The following is a 22,817-nucleotide window of genomic DNA, read 5'->3' as shown; positions in this document are numbered from 1 at the left end:
GCCACAAACGTCACTATTGTTAAGTTGTTAATGAACTCGGTGTCGGTGAAGGAGCGAAGCACATCTACATCCCACCATTCCTGGCTGCGACTCCGCACCCACACGTTCCTTTGAACGGAGGTTGCAGTCACTACCCCGCAGAACGCCTGAGCCAAAACCCTTGCCCTCTTCCTTCTCAACCTCCTCCTTAACATCAGGCTATTGTGCATGTTCTGGCTCCGTCGCAACAACAACTGCATCATCGCCAGGTACTCCATGCTGGCTACTGTCATACACAGGAAACTTTAGGTTACTTCCGTAAACACTGGCCATGCTCACTGCGTGTGACGTCGTTGTATCCTGCAATGCGCATGCGGAACACTTTTAGGTTGCTTTTCGTTCATACTGAGGATCACATACAAGTCGCATATATTTGTTAATGTGAAGGACCTCACAAAAAAATCGGAATTGAGCATTAAGCCTTGCAGTGTGAACGTAGTGTCAATCTGCTCAAAGGAAGGTCAGTTTTATAGCTTCTTTAAAGAGCTAAACCGTTTTCAGCTGTGCTAACATGATTGTACAAGGGTTTTCTAATCATCCATTAGCCTTCTGAGGCAATGAGCAAACACATTGTACCATTAGAACACTGGAGTGAGAGTTGCTGGAAATGGGCCTCTATACACCTATGGAGATATTGCACCAAAAACCAGACATTTGCAGCTAGAATAGTCATTTACCACATTAGCAATGGATAGAGTGGATTTCTGATTAGTTTAAAGTGATCTTCATTGAAAAGAACAGTGCTTTTCTTTCAAAAATAAGGAAATTTCAAAGTGACCCCAAACTTTTGAACGGTAGTGTAAGTACGTGAGGATCTGATGCAGTGAGCTGTACAAGTTTACAAGAAAAAGTTGTGATTGAGCTGAGTGACTGGATTCAGGTTAAGGTCAGTACATGCTCGCCTGTCAGGTGTTAATTTAAGGTCTTATGATAGATTATACATTTGGATTGTGGATTATTATGGTGTATTATGATCTAGTTGAACGATTGGCCCCTCAGATTCGCATGTCACATATTTGGCAACCAGTGCCTTGGATATAAGAGAGGGGGGGATCAGTATTGAGTGAAGTATGTGACTTAAGAGCATCAGGTTAATCTGGATGTCCCAGAGATGACCAATATGTTCCTACTTTTGCTGCACAAACAAGCATAAAAAGTAGGAACAATTTATATATACAGTGTCTTGCAAACGTCTTCATCCCCCTTTGTGTTTGTCCTGTTTTGTTGCATAACAAGCTGGAATTAAAATGGATACAAAAAGTAGTAAACGGATTTTGATGAAATTTCGAGGAAAGTGAGCCATGGGCCAAAGACTCGATTTTAATGCAAATCCGGATACGTGTGTGCATTTTGATGACATTTGGTGTACAGCTTTAGTATTATTCTTTGTTCAAGTGATTTAATTTTGATGTTGATAACATGTGGCTTGGCGGAGGTATACACCCCACCGAGTGCTAGGGCTGTGCGATATGGGAAAAAATGAATATCCCGATACATTTTCTCCATTTCACGATATACGATATATATCTCGATATATTTAAATCTCCTCTAAAGGACCCCATGAAATCTAACTTTTACTCTTTACTGTTTTCACTACAATCCCTGCAGATTAAATAACATTCTTGGTTAACTTTACAGGTGGTTTTCAACAACACATTTTAAATTTTCATGTTAGTGATTAATCACAATTGAATTGAAATAAGACTCTTTTTATTCAACAAAGATGTGGCACAAACTGCAAAAACAATCTTGAAAATTGCAACAAAGGGGCAAAACAATACAGAGCTGCTCAGAGCTCAAACCAATAAAGTGCAAACTCAACACTGAGAGACATTTAGCCTAAATAAGAAAAGTGCTCTTTCATTAAATTATTTTAAAAAACAGATCTCCAAGCTATTAACCTGACTACTGAGAACCACTGGAACATTCACAATAGAGAGAGAGATTGAGGGAGAGAAGAGAGAGATCTGCAAAACATCATTTTTCTCTTTGCACACTTTTGAACTGAATGTTTTCTGGCTCTGCCTCTCAGATGTGTAGAATTCCGGCTGCTGCCTTTCGTGATGACAGGTTTTTTTTGCACACTTTACAAACTCCCCTCCTAGAACTGCCACCTTATTGTGGTGGAGGGGTTTGTGTGCTTGAATGATCCTAGGAGCTATGTTGTCGGGGGCATTATGCCCCTGTTAGGGTTTCCCAAGGCAGACAGGTCCTAGGTGACAGGCCAGACCAAGAGCAGTTCACCAAAAAACCCCTATGGAGAAAAAATCCAGGACCGTGACGTCGCCCGGTAGGACGCAGCCGGGGCCCCACCCTGGAGCCAGGCCCGGGGTTGGGGCTCGTATGCGAGCGCTTGGTGGCCGGGCCTTTGCCCATGGGGCCCGGCCGGGCTCAGCCCGAAGAGGTGACGTGGGCCCGACCTCCTGTGGGTTCACCACCCACAGAGGTAGCAGTAGGGGTTTGGTGCAGTGTGGATTGGGTGGCAGTCGAAGGCAGGGGCCTCGACGACCTGATCCCCGGACACAGCGGCTGGCTGTTGGGACATGGAATGTCACTTCGCTGGGGGGGAAGGAGCCTGAGCTTGTGCGGGAGGTTGAGAGGTACTGGCTAGAGATAGTCGGGCTCACCTCCACGCACAGCTTGGGCTCTGGAACCCAGCTCCTCGAGAGGGGCTGGACTTTCCACTTCTCTGGAGTCGCCCGTGGTGAGCGGCGGCGGGCTGGTGTGGGCTTCCTTATAGCTCCCCAGCTCAGCCGCCATGTGTTGGAGTTTACCCCAGTGAACGAGAGGGTCGCCTCTCTGCGCCTTCGGACTGGGGAGAGGGCTCTTGCTGTTGTTTGTGCCTACGGGCCAAATAGCAGTATAGAGTATCCGGCCTTCTTGGAGTCCCTGGGAGAGGTACTGAGGGGTGCTCAGACTGGGGACTCCATTGTGCTACTGGGGGACTTCAATGCTCACGTGGGCGATGACAGTGACACCTGGAGGGGCGTGGTTGGGAGGAACGGCCTCCCCGATCTGAACCCGAGTGGTGTTTTGTTATTGGACTTCTGTGCTAGTCACAGTTTGTCCATAACGAACACCATGTTCGAGCATAGGGGTGTCCATAAGTGCACGTGGCACCAGGACACCTTAGGTCGGAGGTCGATGATCGACTTTGTAGTCGTGTCATCTGATCTCCGACCCTATGTCTTGGACACTCGGGTGAAGAGAGGGGCTGAGTTGTCAACTGATCACCACCTGGTGGTGAGTTGGATCCGCTGGCGGAGGAGGAAGCTGGACAGACCTAGCAGGCCCAAACGTATGGTGAGGGTCTGCTGGGAACGTCTGGCCGAGCACTCTGTTGGGGAGGTCTTTAACTCCCACCTCCGGGAGAGCTTTTCCCAGCTTCCGAGGGAGGCGGGGGACATTGAGTCTGAGTGGACCATGTTCTCTACCTCCATTGTGGATGCAGCTGTTCGGAGCTGTGGCCGCAAGGTCTCCGGTGCCTGTCGTGGCGGCAATCCCCGAACCCGGTGGTGGACACCGGAAGTAAGGGATGCCGTCAAGCTGAAGAAGGAGTCCTATCGGGCCATGTTGACCTCCGGGACTCCTGAGGCAGCCGACGGGTATCGGCAGGCCAGGCGTGCTGCAGCTCGGGCAGTTGCGGAGGCAAAAACTCGGAACTGGGAGGAGTTCGGGGAGGCCATGGAGAAGGACTATCGGTCGGCCTCGAAGAAATTCTGGCAAACCGTCCGGCGCCTCAGGAGGGGGAAGCAGTACTCTGCCAACACTGTTTACAGTGCGGGTGGGGAGCTGTTGACCTTGACTGGGGACATTGTCGGGCGGTGGAAGGAATACTTTGAGGATCTCCTCAATCCCACCGTCATGTCTTCCACTGAGGAGACTGAGGCTGATGACTCAGAGGTGGACTTGTCCATTACCCAAGCCGAAGTCACTGAGGTGGTTTGCAAGCTCCTCGGTGGCAAGGCACCGGGGGTGGATGAGATCCGCCCTGAGTATCTCAAGTCTCTGGATGTTGTGGGGCTGTCTTGGTTGACACGCCTCTGCAACATCGCGTGGCGGTCGGGGACAGTGCCTCTGGAGTGGCAGACTGGGGTGGTGGTCCCTCTTTTTAAGAAAGGGGACCGGAGAGTGTGCTCCAATTATAGGGGAATCACACTTCTCAGCCTCCCAGGGAAAGTTTACTCCAGGGTACTGGAGAGGAGAATTCGACCAATGGTCGAACCTCGGATCCAGGAGGAACAATGCGGTTTTCGTCCTGGTCGCGGAACACTGGACCAGCTCTATACCCTTCATAGGGTGCTCGAGGGTTCATGGGAGTTTGCCCAACCAGTCCACATGTGCTTTGTGGATCTGGAGAAGGCATTCGACCGTGTCCCCCGTGGTATTCTGTGGGGGGTGCTTCGGGAGTATGGGGTTCGGGGCTCTTTGCTAAGGGCTGTCCGGTCCCTGTACGAACGGAGCAGGAGTCTGGTTCGCATTGCCGGCAGTAAGTCAGACCTGTTCCCAGTGCATGTTGGACTCCGTCAGGGCTGCCCTTTGTCACCGGTTCTGTTCATAATTTTTATGGACAGAATTTCTAGGCGCAGCCAGGGGCCGGAAGGAATCCTGTTTGGGAACCACAGGATTTCATCTCTGCTTTTTGCGGATGATGTTGTCCTGTTGGCTTCTTCAAACCAGGACCTTCAGCATGCACTGGGGCGGTTTGCAGTCGAGTGTGAAGCGGCTGGGATGAGAATCAGCACCTCCAAGTCCGAGGCCATGGTTCTCGACCGGAAAAGGGTGGCTTGCCCTCTCCAGGTTGGTGGAGAAGTCCTGCCTCAAGTGGAGGAGTTTAAGTATCTCGGGATCTTGTTCACGAGTGAGGGAAGGATGGAGCGTGAGATCGACAGGCGGATCGGTGCAGCCTCCGCAGTGATGCGGTCGCTTTACCGGTCCGTCGTGGTGAAGAAGGAGCTGAGCCAAAAGGCGAAGCTCTCAATTTACCGGTCGATCTACGTTCCGACTCTCACCTATGGTCATGAGCTTTGGGTAATGACAGAAAGAACAAGATCGCGGATACAAGCGGCTGAAATGAGTTTCCTTCGCAGGGTGGCTGGGCGCTCCCTTAGAGATAGGGTGAGAAGCACAGTCACTCGGGAGGAGCTCGGAGTAGAGCCGCTGCTCCTCCACATCGAGAGGAACCAGCTGAGGTGGCTCGGGCATCTTTTTCAGATGCCTCCTGGACGCCTCCCTGGGGAGGTGTTCCAGGCATGTCCCCCCAGGAGGAGGCCCCGGGGAAGACCCAGGACACGCTGGAGGGACTATGTCTCTCGGCTGGCCTGGGAACGCCTCGGTGTTCTTCCCGAGGAGCTGGCCGAGGTGTCTGGGGAAAGGGAAGTTTGGGCTTCCATGCTTAGACTGCTGCCTCCGCGACCCGGTCCTGGATAAGCGGAAGAAGACGAGACGAGACTTTACAAACTGGCATTTGCTGTTCCACGTCCTCCTCGCGATATCCAAAAAAATGCCAGATGACTGAACCCTTACTAGTTCTTTTAGGAACCAATTCGTCCGCTTCCATTTTTAATTTGTCGCTGAAAATGACAGAGCTTACACGGTAGCCTGTGCAGCACCAGCGATTGCACGAACTGAGTCAGCGCTGTAAACCGGAACCAGGAAATATTCCCGCCGGCAGTGTTGCCAGATACTGCTGACGTTTTCCAGCCCAAAATATGTTCAAAACGCACTTAAAACCGCCCAATCTGGCAACACAACTGAAACTAGAAAATCTTCCCGGAAGTTCCTTTCAGCACCGAGATGTCGCCCGGGATTGGTTGGCGAGTGCATGACGTTATTGTTTTCTTTACCGCAGCCTCTCACATTACTGCCTGAGGACTAGGGAGAAAACCACCGGGAAATGTTTTAAACAAACACTAAACGAACGCAAGTCGGCAGATGACCATAAAATACTCGATAGTTACGATATAATAATTTTATGTATCGCACACAGAATTTTCGGCGATATATCGAGTACAATCGATATATCGCACAGCCCTACCGAGTGCCCTTCTGTTTAATAAATGTTGCGTCTCAAGCCATCAAAGTCACCAGGTTCATTTTAGAGGCGATCACCGACGAGAGTCGATTCAGTGATTCCAGGCATTAAAATCTAAGAGTCCAACTCAGACCTTTGGAATCGATTCCGTACATTGAGCGTGTGTGCACACTGCAAACAAAATGAATTAGACATCAGAGTATTTCAGCTAACAAGGCAGATATCAGGTGTTTGTTTTGCCTTCATTTTGAATTCGTCTGGTTGGAATTTAGATAAAACTTGCAGTTGAAGAAAATGATAGAATATCCTCAGTTTATATTAGTTTGGATTCCTTATTCGGTTGATTTAAACAATTGAGAAAAATAAAGGTCAGTAATGGTGCATTGTAGTTCTAGTTAGTGACCTGTTATTTAATGAAGCCCAGTTTTGAAATGCGGAGAAAATATATATTTTTGGCGTGTGTGTATGCATGCATATAATATACACTATATTGCCAAAAGTATTTGCTCACCTGCCTTGACTCACGTATGAGCTTAAGTGACATCCCATTCCTAATCCATAGGGTTCAATATGACGTCGGTCCACCCTTTGCAGCTAGAACAGCTTCAACTCTTCTGGAAAGGCTGTCCACAAGGTTTAGGAGTGTGTTTATGGGAATTTTTGACCATTCTTCCAGAAGCGCATTTGTGAGGTCACACACTGATGTTGGACGAGAAGGCCTGGCTCTCAGTCTCCGCTCTAATTCATCCCAAAGGGGTTCTATCGGGTTGAGGTCAGGACTCTGTGCAGGCCAGTCAAGTTCATCCACACCAGACTCTGTCATCCATGTCTTATGGACCTTGCTTTGTGCACTGGTGCACAGTCATGTTGGAAGAGGAAGGGGCCAGCTCCAAACTGTAAAAACAGTCTGCATGCCTAGGTGCTTGATTTTATACACCTGTGGCCATGGAAGTGATTGGAACACCTGATTCCGATAATTTGGATGGGTGAGCAAATACTTTTGGCAATATAGTGTATAAAAATTGTTAGCTGCAGCCCTCCACGATAGGCCGGGCAAGCCGGTGGTAGATGAAGTGTGTTCAAGATAGATGCAGACAACCTCTTAAGAGACTGGCTGCTGACAGGCCAATTGGCCTACAGGCGTCAGGGTGAGGTGAGTGAGTGAGTGATTGAGTTGCAGCTCTACGGTCACTTCCAGGGTCTTAAATGTCTTAAAGCGAGACGGCCTTTCAATTTCATAAAATCGGTGAAATTTAGTTCCCTCTGAAATTTGTTCATTGTGATTTATGTTTATTTCTGCAATATCTCACAAAATACTAGGCCATTCTGTGGCTGGGAAGTGATTTAATTTGAGCGGATTCCCGAGCAAATAATGTGCATGAAATCGCTCACTTTGCGCAGTCAAGCAGACAGAGGAAGTCCGTGTGTGTGCGCATGCGCAGGTTTACCTTTGACCGTGCACTGACAGTTCCATCATTCTGTCGCTAAACGAACAGCTGATCACACCGAGGTGCTCGCTGACCGCCGATCTTTATTAGTTTGGTCCTGCGTTTCCTTTCCTTTGTATATGACATCACGTCTTTTCTTCTCGCTTTCCGTTACTGTAGTCGGTCTTTCACGTTCCATTCTCACACTCACGTCCTCCATTTTTCTCTCGTATAATAATAATATAATAATAATATTTATTTATAAAGCGCTAAAACTATGATACATATTCTAAAGCGCTGATACATTCACAAAACAATCAAAAGTAAATAAAAATAAATACATAAAACAAGTTCTAGATAAAAAATTTATCCAAATTACAACTGGTATGCAAGACGAAAGAGATGTGTTTTTTAGGGCCTGCTTGAAGTCACTTAATCCCTTTATCCCTCGGATGAGGGGCGGTAAAGTGTTCCACAGTTCTGGGCCTGCGTGAGCAAATGCCTTGTCTCCAAAGGTCTTACAGTTTGTCTTTGGAACAGCTAATACCATAGTTTTACTTGATCGTAGGTTGTACAACGATTGACTGTGAGAGAGCAAAGACTTCAAATAGACTGGAGCAGTCCCATTTACACAGTGGTGCACAAGCAGAAGTATTTTGTACCGGATTCTAAATAATACCGGTAACCAGTGAAGATCAAATTTGTTTCAAATTTGTATCCCACAATGCGTTGTGCAAACAGGGAAAGCCCAGCATGTCATGCACGACGTCGTATCTTATATTGCGTCATGGTGAAGCAGGAAAAAATAGCGGAGAATTTAAAGGTCCCATGGCATGAAATTTTCACTTTCTGAGGTTTTTTAACGTTAAAATGAGTTCCTCTGACCTTCTTAAGTCACCCCAGTGGCTAGAAATTTCATAATGTGTAAACCAAACTATGCCCAACATTTGAGAATGGCGCGTCAAAACGACGCGTTGATAAGCTCTTCCCTTTACTACGTCAGCAAGGGAGATGATCCCCCCGCCCCCCCTCTGGATTCCCACCCACTGTATGGATTGCCCCGCCCAGTTGTAGTGAGGAGACCATAGAGGAAACAACATGGCATCACCTAAGCGAGCGAAACATGGAAATTGCGCTGTACATGGATGTGACAACACAGAAAAGAGTCTGTTTTTACTGCCGACGGGAGAGCCCCTGAAGACGCAGTGGCTTAATTTTATTTACTTCAATAATACGCCGTCGAGTCTACCTAAGACGGTGTATGTTTGTCGGAAGCATTTTCCTGATGAATGTTTCCACAACTTGGGACAGTACAGGGCAGGTTTTGCACATCAACTGTCACTGAAGCCTGGGTCCGTACCAAGCATCCCTGCCGCATCAGCAACAAACACCGAACAAGTAAGTGTATAACTGTTAAGTCGTTTTGCCGTGTTTTAAAATCGGTGCGTTTGCAATGGCTACATTAGCTGTGCAGCTAACCGCTTCCTGCAGTTAGCCAGGTACTCTGCACTACCTCTCTTATAATAGCCAATCAAAACAGTTTTTACAAAGACACCCACATTCTTTTTTTTAAGTCACTCGTTCATTTTATTTGTTTGTTTGTTCAGTAAAAACCCAAACATTTGTTGAATTTATTTTATTTCCTCGCGTCGCACCTTAATGACGTCAGCGCGCGGTATTTTTCCCTGATTCTGGGCCGGGGTGTCGTGAGTGGCAGAGCAGCTCCATCGCTGCGATCCATTGAAAGTCAGCCCTAGATCCAATCTTTTGTCGGGAGCCGAGGTCGCGCGGGCGGCCCTCCAGTGGCACCGGCCGCCCGTGGAGGCAGCGGTTCTCCCAGGGGCGAGTTGGGGAGGAAACGGCAAAGTCCCCACTCCTCCATGGTAAAACTGCTCAGTTTTACCATGGGCCTCAGGCTGAAAAAAAACCGACAAAGTCCCGGTTTTACCATGGGCTCGAGTTGTACCATTTTTTAGACAGGGCGGATGGACCAGGGCATTCGCCCGCCTGGCCGTGCCCGACGAGGAGCGCTCTCGGCCGGCTTGGGAGGCAGACGGCAGCCCCTCCCCCTCCCCCCATGGCACGCCCCCATGGCCCGCCCCCACCCTCTACCCTTCCCCGCCTCCTGCTTCTCATTAGCAAAACAACGCACTGGGAAAAGCGCTGAAATGGGGCTTTCTTCCAGGAGGCTATATCTACGTTCCAAGGGTTCATTTCGAGAAAGGCTGCGGATATAACATCCGGAAGCCTCCACGATCCCGTTTAAAGCATCAACAAACCACCATGCCATGGGACCTTTAAGGCCACGTGGAGTTAAATTCATTAATTGTTCTATTTAAAAAAAAACTAATAAAATTAGAAGTCTGTGATTCGAATTCAGTAGCTTTCAGTCCACTAAACAAAAATAATTGGGTGTCGGGAAAATTCTTTTTATGACCTGAACTTGAAAAATTTGAAAGGCAGTCTAGCTTTAAAGTACTCACCCGTTCTTGAATGGATAATCTCATCTCGATACTGTAGACTCGTACCTAAACAATTCTGCTACGTGTAAAGACCATGATGTTTATACTGAACATCCTTTCAACACACTCGGTACTGTTTGACTTAATAATTCGTAGTTGTAGAAGAGAAATAATTTATAATCCTATCATCCTATGTTACCATAAAAAAAGAGGATGGCATATTCTTCCTTTTTATTTTTTGTGGAGTCAAATTTTTCTGAAGGTTTCTTCAGGAGTGTTTTTTTTTTCTTGCCATTGTTACCTCTGGAGTCGAAATCGACTCTTCCGTATTTCTCTAAAGCTGCTTTGTGCAGTATTGTTAAAAGCCCTATTCAAATAAAATATAATTGACCTCATTTGTCTGTCTTAGAGTGCTTTCACATATGCAGGGTTTAGTCTGAATGAAAGCCAGGTTTTCTCCCAGGCAGGTGAAAACACCTCGATCACTAAAATAACCCCAATGACGTGGTCTCGGGCCGCTTCCGAGTGAACTCGAGGACAGTTCGAGTGGAAAGTGGATTCGACCCAACTACAGAAAGTGAACCAAACATGCTGCCTGTTTTGGATTGCATGTGGCATTTTTGGTTTAAAAATAATAATAAAAATAAACCGGTGCAAACTTGAACCAAAGGAGAGCTGTATCGCTGCAGAAATACAATGTTCTCTTCATGTTCGGACCGATGATCGAAAAAGAAAAACGTTGGATGTGATGCAAAATGTTTTAAACTAGTAATTTATGTAATTATCTAATAATGTATTGCTGTGCCTTGGTGTTCTCCATGTTTGGTTTATTTTCTTGATTTCTACTTTTGTAAAGATTTGTTAACGTTTTTCTTTCCATCACTGGATTTGTAACCAATAAATGAGTGTTTTAAGAGTAACATTCTCAGTCCTTGGCCTCAGCTTACCTCTCCGCCCCCTTTTTTTTTAATTCTATTTATTTATTTATTTATTTATTTATTTTGCTTTTATATTCATTAGCTCATCTGTCCGTAAGGCCGATGAGTTGTTGCCATGGTGTGGCGTCCATCGTCCACAATTCAGTTAAATCGTATCTCCTCCATCAGTTCTCCACGGATTTCCGTTCCGATTGTTTTATTTAAAAGAACTCGTCACTCTGCACAAAACTTGCCCTGTGTCCGAAATCGCTCACTCGTTCACTACTTCCTACTCCCTATATAGGGAATTGCTATATAGAGGACTATATACCATAGTGAGCTCATTGGTAAAATGAAAAAAACGCTTTCGGACACTAGTCCGTCGCGCTGGTATTTATGTCATTACTGTCGCACAATTAAAACGTGCCAGATCAGTCGGCTGGTGGGTTTTCAAAATAATAAATACATGCATGTGTTTTTGTGATAAATCCATATTATACTGCACGCATTTACTACATTAATCAGTACAAAGTACCTGCATCTTTCAGTTCTTTTAAATCACACTGAATACTTTCTTCTTCGCCGCTGCCTTTTATTAAATCAAATTTGAGGCTTTTAATTTGATTTCTTTCAGCGCGACCGCAATGCATGATGGGATATATTGCTTTAGTTAGTGACCGTCGGTTGTACACTACTTTTCGTGATGCACTGTGGGATACTTTGAGTGCACTATTCATTCATTCATTCATTCATTATCTCTAGCCGCTTTATCCTTCTACAGGGTCACAGGCAAGCTGGAGCCTATCCCAACTGACTACGGGTGAAAGGCGGGGTACACCCTGGACAAGTCGCCAGGTCATCACAGGGCTGACACATAGACACAGACAACCATTCACACTCACATTCACACCTACGGTCAATTTAGAGTCACCAGTTAACCTAACCTGCATGTCTTTGGACTGTGGGGGAAACCGGAGCACCCGGAGGAAACCCACGCGGACACGGGGAGAACATGCAAACTCCGCACAGAAAGGCCCTCGCCGGCCCCGGGGCTCGAACCCGGACCTTCTTGCTGTGAGGCGACAGCGCTAACCACTACACCACCGTTGAGTGCACTATATAGGGTGTAAATAATCCTCACTATGGTTTCAGACAGCACTACAAAATGGCGTCCTCACTATATAGTGCCCTATATAGTGAGTAAGGAGCGATTTCAGACACAGGGTTGGTCGTTGTTTTGTCAAATTTTTTGCTAACGAGTTCGCAATTAGGCCAAATTAACAAATTTTCAAGGCCTTTCACTAGAATTATATCTCATTTCTCATCCGATTCCAGTTCTGATCGATGTTTTGGGTAGATCGTCCCTTGAGGAGCAAAAGTTGGTCATTTGTTTGTTGATTTTCCTGTTGCAAACAATTTGTTTACAACTTTGTTCATTTTCAGTTAAATCGTGTCTCCTCCCTCCTTCAGTTCCCAATGGATTTCAGTTCTGATTGTTTTTGCTTGAAAGAACTCGACCTTCTGCACAAACCTTGGTCACTGTATTGTCAATTTCTTTGCAAACAAATTAGTCATTAGGTCAACTTAACTTTCTGGTTTAATTACATGCAGTGAGAAACCAAATCAAACTAAATGGCAAAGCAAGAATATCAGTTTTGCTCCGATTTGGACGAATAGGTATGAAAGTTTCGTTATGTTGACCATATTGGCCTGACTCGTGAGTTTTAAGAGCGTTTCTGATTGCATGCCACCCTTAAATGTCATTTTGTAGGAAATTTAAGAGGTAAGTTTTGTTTTTGTTTGTTGTGTTTTGTTTTGTTTTTTAAAAAATAATTATTACAGTTTTAATGAGGAGACCTGCACGACTACTGCTATCATTCAACAAGCATGCAGTGGTGCTTGAAAGTTTGTGAACCCTTTAGAATTTTCTATATTTCTGCATAAATATGACCTAAAACATCATCAGATTTTCACACAAGTCCTAAAAGTAGATAAAGAGAACCCAGTTAAACAAATGAGACAAAAACATTATACTTGGTCATTTATTTATTGAGGAAAATTATCCAATATTACATATCTGTGAGTGACAAAAGTATGTGAACCTTTGCTTTCAGTATCTGGTGTGACCCCCTTGTGCAGCAATAACTGCAACTAAACGTTTGCGGTAACTGTTGATCAGTCCTGCACACCGGCTTGGAGGAATTTTAGCCCATTCCTCCGTACAGAACAGCTTCAACTCTGGGATGTTGGTGGGTTTCCTCACATGAACTGCTCGCTTCAGGTCCTTCCACAACATTTCGATTGGATTAAGGTCAGGACTTTGACTTGGCCATTCCAAAACATTAACTTTATTCTTCTTTAACCATTCTTTAGTAGAACGACTTGTGTGCTTAGGGTCGTTGTCTTGCTGCATGACCCGCCTTCTCTTGAGATTCAGTTCATGTACAGATGTCCTGACATTTTCCTTTAGAATTTGCTGGTATAATTCAGAATTCATTGTTCCATCGATGATGGCAAGCTGTCCTGGCCCAGATGCAGCAAAACAGGCCCAAACCATGATACTACCACCACCATGTTTCACAGATGGGAGAAGGTTCTTATGCTGGAATGCAGTGTTTTCCTTTCTCCAAACATAACACTTCTCATTTAAACCAAAAAGTTCTATTTTGGTCTCATCCATCCACAAAACATTTTTCCAGTAGCCTTCTGGCTTGTCCACGTGATCTTTAGCAAACTGCAGACGAGCATCAATGTTCTTTTTGGAGAGCAGTGGCTTTCTCCTTGCAACCCTGCCATGCACACCATTTGTTGTTCAGTGTTCTCCTGATGGTGGACTCATGAACATTAACATTAGCCAATGTGAGAGAGGCCTTCAGTTGCTTAGAAGTTACCCTGGGGTCCTTTGCGACCTCGCCGACTATTACACGCCTTGCTGTTGGAGTGATCTTTGTTGGTTGACCACTCCTGGAGAGGGTAACAATGGTCTTGAATTTCCTCCATTTGTACACAATCTGTCTGACTGTGGATTGGTGGAGTCCAAACTCTTTAGAGATGGTTTTGTAACCTTTTCCAGCCTGATAAGCATCAACAACACTTTTTCTGAGGTCCTCAGAAATCTCCTTTGTTCGTACCATGATGCACTTCCATAAACATGTGTTGTGAAGATCAGACTTTGATAGATCCCTGTTCTTTAAATAAAACAGGGTGCCCACTCACACCTGATTGTCATCTCATTGATTGAAAACACCTGACTCGAATTTCACCTTCAAATTAACTGCTAATCCTAGATGTTCACATACTTTTGCCACTCACAGATATGTAATATTGGATCATTTTCCTCCATAAATAAATGACCAAGTATAATATTTTGGTCTCATTTGTTTAACTGGGTTCTCTTTATCTACTTTTAGGACTTGTGTGAAAATCTGATGATGTTTTAGGTCATATTTATGCAGAAATATAGAAAATTCTAAAGGGTTCACAGACTTTCAAGCACCACTGTATTATTGGGGGGGGAATCAAACCACACTGTCGAGCCACTTGTACTAGTTGTTTACTTGTTAGTCTGTGTTCTATTTCAAGCGGAATAGATTCACATTACTTGACCATGTGTCCCTGAGGGAAAATCGAGCTGTTTTACATATATGAGAACAGCGTTTGCATTATGGTAGAGGGCATAATCGAAAGATTTCCCCTAAGACTTCCTTCTCTTGCTGAAGGGTGGACACCTGTCTCACTTGTTGTTTGTCTGGCAGAAAATAGCTGTCCCTCGGAGAGTCTTCACTTTCCTTAGGAATCCACAAACACACTCCCTCACAAGCACTTGTTGAGACGTTTGCTCATGTTGCATCCAGCGGCTTTGCTCACTCTCATTCACTCTCACACCCACTGCACCTGTGACGGTCGTCATCCTCCCTTTCGCTCAACGTCACGAGGCCAGCTGCCAGCTCGTTTTAAAGGAGCAATGCCACCTCCTTGCAGGCCCCATCTGCCGGTCGGTCGTAACCCTTTCCCTTACCCCTCTTCTCCCCCTTCCTCTGTTCTCGAGCTGAATTTATCCCTGCTCCTTATTTCACATGTATATCCAAAGAAGCATGGCTCGAGCTCGGGCCTGAAATCGAAACCAGCCGTGTACGTACATTTCGCACCCCTCCCACCAGTCAGCACTCGGACGCATCCGAAACCGTACTCCCTGTTCTCCCCACCCCTCTTGACCGCTGACGGAGATGTGGAGTGCTCCGTCCTGTCCTCTGCACATAAACACGTCATGCAAGCGCTACAAGCCCCGGCTAGGGTAAATATTTCTGTAGCAGTTAATTAGACAGAAATGATACGACCGTCATTGAGATGAGATTCCACATAAAGAGGCTCCGATTACCCTCGCTCTCCTCTCACCACCCTGCGTCTATTTCAAGCTTGGAAAAGGTTCGATTGCACATTTTCACGCGCTGATTATTCATGCATGCAGAGAATATTCACAAACTCAACATCTGCGAAAGAAATTCATTAACGTGTCGATGAGACGTGCGTATTTACCAATTCTGCATTCGGAGCGTGAACACGAACACGTATTTTGACAAGTAGTTCATACATAATCATCGCAGCAACACATGTATGTTCAACAAGCTTGCAAACACGATGCAGGTATACATATTTTATATGTACGTGTGTGCGTGTAAAAGGATATATACTGTAAATAAGGCATGTTCGCTTGTCTATCAGTATCTTTCGTTGCCTTCTGACATGCTACACTGTCTTGACAGTGCTAAACAGCGTATTAAATAACCATGATGCGTCTCTATCTCTCAATCCAGTTAATCATCCGTTATCTCCGTCTGTCTCTTTAGATGCCTGTGTGTTCGTACTTCCTGAAAGGAATCTGCAACAACAGTAGCTGCCCCTACAGCCACGTCTACGTGTCTCGCAAAGCAGCCGTGTGTCAAGACTTCATCAGGGGCTACTGTCCTCAGGGAGAGAAGGTAACACACTCACTCAGCACTGCAGCATGTCCAACTCAACACACACGCCTAATAAAGCACTTTTACTGGCATCCACACATCATATAAGTTACTGGCTGAAATGGTGCCAGCACTGAAACATCATCATCACACTGTATTCTGTTGTACACTCAGGTAGTGTGAGTCATCAGGCTGCGACCAGAAGCGGACAAAGTACCCAACTTCATTACTTAAGTCAGAGTACAGATCCCACTGGTCAAATGTTCCTCCGATACAAGTGAAAGTTGTCCAGTCAAATTGTTACTTATGTTAAAGTACTGAAGTATTGCTTTTAAAAATACTTAAATATTAAAAGTACATTTTCTGTCAACGCATCACTGTATTATTGCCACAACGCTTACAAAACCTAACGCCGTTACCAAAGACAGAAATGTGAATTCACAAAATGAACGCATGCTGTGCCGTCATGGTGGTTTAACGTTAAGCTAGCTAGTCAGTGACGCTCCATCTGACATGCTAGCAAACTTTTTTCAAACTCGAAATCATATCGGGTAGCTAACGCTACTAGAAAAGAAAGATTTCTACATTGTTTATTTGGCAAGATTATGCTAAAACATATTTCTGAAAGGACTTCAGATAAGTTAACGTAATTCATGTTAGCATAACTCCGTTTTTACATGCTAACTAATGACGTCCAAGTTAACTAGCTGTGTGTTAACGGTAGCCGTGGACAAGGCGATGGCAACTTGGCAGGCAAATCCATAGAAAGTCATGTGACTAACCAGACTGCATAGCTATTACAACGTTATCGCTAGCTCTAAAAGCACAGACAACTTCGTTGCAAGCTTTCTCTTGGAATAAAATGTTTATATACCTCAATACGCTTCCGCAGGTTGGACGGCGAGTTTTTGTAGGCCGTGATGTGCTCCGGTTTTGGCAAACAATTAAAATGAAACGAATTTTTAATCCTTTCAGAAAACTGAAACATGGGTTCTTGGTATGGCCATGAGTGCTTGTGTGCGTTCCCCAGAAGAACCGCCTCCTTCCATTCTGCCATCAACTGATCGTATGAAATAACGCTGCTGAGAAATCACTGAACTTGATTTTATCCAGTCTATGGACGTGACGTGACCCTAGTGATTACTGATCGGCTGTCTCAGTGTCACCTGTGAAAAAACCATCACGTTTTAGAAAAGAAAAGAAAAAAAACATCCACTTTCAAAGCCGCCTCATAGTAACGAGTAACGAGATCCTTGATAGAAATGTAGTGGAGTGAAAAGTACGAGATTTGCCTTTCAAATGTAGTGAAGTTAAAGTCATAAGTTTCCAAAAAAAATACTCAAGTAAAGTACAGATACTCAAATAGTGTACTGAAGTACAGTACTCAAGTAAACGTACTTCGTTACTGTCCACCTCTGGCTGTGACTAACCGTTATTATTATTTTGTACCTAAAATATTTACTTCAACTTGTTTTTTTTTCCCAGCATTTCAATCAAATGGAGAATTTTTTTAAGCATTGACATTTATATTGATTGATTAACTGTCTTATAACATATCCATATACACTCTCAGAAAAATGTGGTAACGTTTTTAGTTGCAGTACTCAAGGTAATGGTATTAAATAAAATTTTATGCTCTATGGGGGATCTTTTGACCAAAAGCAGAGAAAAAAATGGCTGTTTAACTCTGAACGCAAAATATTTTATGAGGAAAAAAAAGTCATTAACGGAATGACGTCCGAAAAAAACTGAGCTTTTTTTTTTTTAATTGAAACCAAGATTTCTATATTGCTATAATCGGGGTGATGATTTTTAATTATGGTTTCAGTCCATTTTGCCTTGGATTGCATACTTTATCGATATCACTGAGCCGACAAGTTAAAAGCTGGATGGCCTTTCGATTTCATAAAATCGGTGAAATTCAGTTCCTTCTGAAATTGTGATATATGTTTATTTCTGTAATATCTAAAAAAAATTATTGAATTTGAGCGGATTCCCGAGCAAATAATGTGCATGAAATCGCTCGCTTCACGCAGTCAAGCAGACAGAGGAAGTCTGTGTGTGCGCGCATGCGCAGGTTTACCTTTGAGCGTGCACTGACAGTTCCATCATTCTGTCGCTAAACGAACAGCTGATCACACCGAGGTGCTCGCTGACCACCGATATTTATTAGTTTGGTCCTGCGTTTCCTTTCCTTCGTATATAACATAACGTCTTTTCTTCTCACTTTCCGTTACTGTAGTCGGTCTTTCACGTTTCACTCGCACACTCATCTCATCTCATCTCTCATTATCTGTAGCCGCTTTATCCTTCTACAGGGTCGCAGGCAAGCTGGAGCCTATCCCAGCTGACTACGGGTGAAAGGCGGGGTACACCCTGGACAAGTCGCCAGGTCATCACAGGGCTGACACATAGACACAGACAACCATTCACACTCACATTCACACCTACGGTCAATTTAGAGTCACCAGTTAACCTAACCTGCATGTCTTTGGACTGTGGGGGAAACCGGAGCACCCGGAGGAAACCCACGCGGACACGGGGAGAACATGCAAACTCCACACAGAAAGGCCCTCGCCGGCCCCGGGGCTCGAACCCAGGACCTTCTTGCTGTGAGGCGACAGCGCTAACCACTACACCACCGTGCCGCCCTTATTCGCACACTCACGCCCTCCATTTTCAAATTTATATCCCACAATGCCTTGCGTGAACGGGGAAAGCCCACCATGTCATGCATGACGTAGTATCTTGTATTGCATCACGGTGAAGCAGGGAAAAATAGCGGAGAATTTAGGGCCATGTGGCTTTAAACTCATTAATTGTTCTATTTTTAAAAAACTAATAAAATTGGAAGTCTGTGATTTGAATTCAGTAGCTTTCGGTCCACTAAACAAAAATAATTGTGTGTCGGGGAAAATTATTTTTATGACCTGAACTTGAAAAATCTGAAAGGCAGTCTAGCTTTAAGGCACTCGTAATAATTTCATAATTTTGGCCTCTCTGCTGAAAAACTGCCCACAATATGAAGCTAATAATTTAAAAAAAGAGATGAACTTTGTTACTTAGCAAAGAAAAATATCACTCAAATCTGGCGACGTTTTCTGCAAGGAATGTTTTCTTTTTAAACATTTTACGGAAGGAGTCTCCAGTGCCAGCACTTTAGAATGTGCTGTTTTCTGTCACCGGGGGTTTTTCAGGACAGAGGAGATCCGGCTTCCTGGTTTCTCCATCACATGACATGCTGTTTTGTTTTGTTATCGTTCTGTCCGTCCGTCTGTCTGTAAACATTTTAGTTTCTGGAGCATAACTCCAAAAACTATTCAGAAATTTTTCACGAAACCTGACAGTTATGTTCAGTGACTACAAGAGTTGTGCCTTTTGACATTTTGGGATTTCTATGGATTTTTGTTTTCCTTCCCATATTGCCATGGCAACCAATTCAACTCAGGAAAATTTGAAGTGGGATTTCGTGTGGGGGTTGGGGGGGTACGTCATCTCCTGATGACTCTTGTTTCATCACTTGCAGTAGAGCATAAAAAAGGTGTTGGTGAGGAAATGACTGTTTATAGGTGCTATTAATGTACTGTGCACTCCATGATTATTGCGCCCCCCCCCCCCCCCCCCCCCCCCCCCAAGTCGCTTCATCTCACACTGAAAAAAAAATTAGAAAAATCCAACTTTTAATCGAACAAAATTATTCAAAGAAAAACAAATCCCTCATCAAGAAATAATTATTTTCAATAAAAACGTGCTACTATTATTGGCACCCCTACATTTAATACTCTGTACAACCTAATTTTGCCAGTAAAACAGCACTGAGTGTCTCCTGTAACATTTTATAAGGTTGGAGATACAGAGCAGGGCATCTGAGACCGTTCCTCTTTACATAATCTCTCCAGATCATCCAGGGTCTGAGACCTTCTCTTGTGCTCTCGTCTCTTCAGCTCACCCCACAGGTTTTCAGTGGGGTTCAGGTCAGGGGACTGAGATGATCAGGGTAGAAGCTTCATTCTGTGGTCAAATAACTGTTTTTGTGTTGATTTGGGGACGGCATGGTGGTGTAGTGTAGTGTAGTGGTTAGCGCTGTCGCCTCACAGCAAGAAGGTCCGGGTTCGAGCCCCGTGGCCGACGAGAGCCTTTCTGTGTGGAGTTTGCATGTTCTCCCCGTGTCCGCGTGGGTTTCCTCCGGGTGCTCCGGTTTCCCCCACAGTCCAAAGACATGCAGGTTAGGTTAACTGGTGACTCTAAATTGACCGTAGGTGTGAATGTGAGTGTGAATGGTTGTCTGTGTCTATGTGTCAGCCCTGTGATGACCTGGCGACTTGTCCAGGGTGTACCCCGCCTTTCGCCCGTAGTCAGCTGGGATAGGCTCCAGCTTGCCTGCGACCCTGTAGAACAGGATAAAGCGGCTACAGATAATGGATGGATGGATGTGTTGATTTGGACATATGCTTCGTCCTGCTGGAAGATCCAATGATGACCCAGTTTTAGTTTCCTGTCAGAGGCAGCCAGATTCTGATTTAAATCTCCTGGTATTTCATGGAGTCCATGATGTCATGGACCCTAACAAGGTTTCCAGGGTTTTTGGAGGAAAAACAGCCCCAAAACATCACAGAACTTCCACCATATTTTCCAGTTGGGATCGGGTTCTTTTCATTATCGCCATCCTTCTTTTTACACCAAACCCACCTTGAGTGTTTATTGCCAAAAAGCTCAATTTTTGTTTAATCAGACCAGAGAACACGTTTCCAGTCAACGTTGTTGTAGTGTTTCACAAACTCCAGGTGCTTACGTTTGTGGTTAACTGACAGAAAAGGCTTTTTCTGGAATACCTTCCAAATAATCTGTTGGCATGGAGGTGGAGTCTGATGGAGGTTCTGGAGACTTGGAAACCCCAAGATTTTACTTTTCTTGTAATTCACCAACAGTGATCCTTGAGGAATTTTTTTTTTTGCCTCTCTTACCATCCTTCTCACTATACGTAAGGGCAAAATTAAACTTTGGTCCTCTTCCACGATCCGGTTTTAGTTTCATGGCAGAGGCAGCCAGATTTTGATTTAAAATGTCCTGGTATTTCATGTAATCCATGATGGGTTACGAGGCTTAACTGCAGACTTGTCTCTATTAAAATAAGGATAGTCCATTACACGGCTTCTAAAGCAAAGATCTCATGATTTAGACATCGAACCTTTGAATGATTAACAAACTAAGAGTACTTATCCTTTCCACATGTTTCCTAAACAAGCAGCTCCTACTTTATTGATTTGAAATACACTAACGTGTAATGTACAAAAAAAAAAAACGCACTCGCAAATATACATACGTTTTAAACATTTGCTCAATGTCTGTTTGGCAAATGTTATGTCATTACAAAGCATGGTTTGAAATGAAAAGGTTTGGTGTTTCATGTAGTGCCTCAGAGCAAGTCTGAGCTGTTCCGTCCTTTGGTCGTTTTCTCGTTTTGTTTTGCTTCCACCCTCACCTCTCTTTATCTTTGTCCCTTTGTTCATTGTTCGTTTTTTTCCTCCCTCTCTTTCCCTATTTGTTCATCTTTGCTTTTTCCTCCATCGTAACAAATGCATTGTCTCACTGTCAGGGCTCATTTAAATATTTGGGGTGAAACGCGAATATATAAAGAGGGAGATATTAATATTTATTCTATTAGCTGAAGTGCTTAGGTCTGTAATTTTGCGCCGTCCCAAAAGCACTGTCTCAGATATGATGGATAGCACGCTGTAATTATGGACGTGAAAAAGTGCTGATGACGGCACTACAGGCGAGAGGCCAGCGATGGATATGCCAGCGGAGCAAGGGTTAAAGCACACTCTCATCCTCTCCATTTCTCTCCCCCTCTTTTTTCCCCTTCCCTTCATCCCTCTTCTGCTGCCTTGCCTTCGCTGTATGTCTTTCTGTCTCCAGTTCCACACTGTCTGTCTTTTTTTTTCCTGGTAGCCTTCCCCTTTGGCTCTTCATCTCAATCACTTTTTTCTGCTCTCCTCTTTTTTCTTCTGCCTCATCTCACTTATAACTGCATCTCTCTCTCTCATTCTGTGTGTGTGTGTGTGTGTGTGTGTGTGTGTGTGTGTGTGTACTACTCATTTTCTTTTTGAGGTGTTTTCATAGCTTGTATTACAGCCTCTCTCTGTGTGTGTGTGTGTGTGTGTGTGTGTGTGTGTGTGTGTGTGTGTGTGTGTGTGTGTGTGTACTACTCATTTTCTTTTTGAGGTGTTTTCATAGCTTGTATTACAGCCTCTGTGTGTGTGTGTGTGTGTGTGTGTGTGTGTGTGTGTGTGTGTGTGTGTGTGTGTGTGTGTGTGTGTGTGTGTGTACTATTCATTTTCTTTTTGAGGTGTTTTCATAGCTTGTATTACAGTGTGTGTGTGTGCTACTCTTTCTTTTTGAGGTGTTTTCATGGCTTGTATTACTGTGTGTGTGTGTGTGTGTGTGTGTGTGTGTGTGTGTGTGTGTGTGTGTGTGTGTGTGTACTATTTTCTTTTTGAGGTGTTTTCATAACTTGTATTACTGTGTGTGTGTGTACTAATTTTCTTTTTGAGGTGTTTTCATGGCTTGTATTACTGTGTGTGTGTGTGTGTGTGTGTGTGTGTGTGTGTGTGTGTGTGTGTGTGTGTGTGTGTACTATTCATTTTCTTTTTGAGGTGTTTTCATAGCTTGTATTACAGTGTGTGTGTGTGCTACTCTTTCTTTTTGAGGTGTTTTCATGGCTTGTATTACTGTGTGTGTGTGTGTGTGTGTGTGTGTGTGTGTGTGTGTGTGTGTGTGTGTGTACTATTTTCTTTTTGAGGTGTTTTCATAACTTGTATTACTGTGTGTGTGTGTACTAATTTTCTTTTTGAGGTGTTTTCATGGCTTGTATTACTGTGTGTGTGTGTGTGTGTGTGTGTGTGTGTGTACTATTTTCTTTTTGAGGTGTTTTCATAACTTGTATTACTGTGTGTGTGTGTACTAATTTTCTTTTTGAG

At 44.5% G+C, this 22,817-nt stretch overlaps 1 protein-coding gene across 3 annotated transcripts in view; it reads left to right on the top strand.

The window, feature by feature from the left end:
• zc3h3 (zinc finger CCCH-type containing 3) overlaps window positions 1–22,817 on the top strand; it is a 233,612-nt gene that overhangs the window by 173,263 nt on the left and 37,532 nt on the right. For all 3 annotated transcript variants that reach the window (XM_060919964.1, XM_060919963.1, XM_060919962.1), the window contains exon 9: window positions 15,727–15,858. In XM_060919964.1, the coding sequence (XP_060775947.1) occupies window positions 15,727–15,858 (132 nt within the window). The remainder of the gene's footprint in view (window positions 1–15,726; window positions 15,859–22,817) is intronic.

Source organism: Neoarius graeffei, chromosome 4 (assembly GCF_027579695.1).
Source record: "Neoarius graeffei isolate fNeoGra1 chromosome 4, fNeoGra1.pri, whole genome shotgun sequence".
NCBI lineage: Eukaryota > Metazoa > Chordata > Actinopteri > Siluriformes > Ariidae > Neoarius > Neoarius graeffei.
This window is presented reverse-complemented; position numbering and strand designations above follow the sequence as displayed.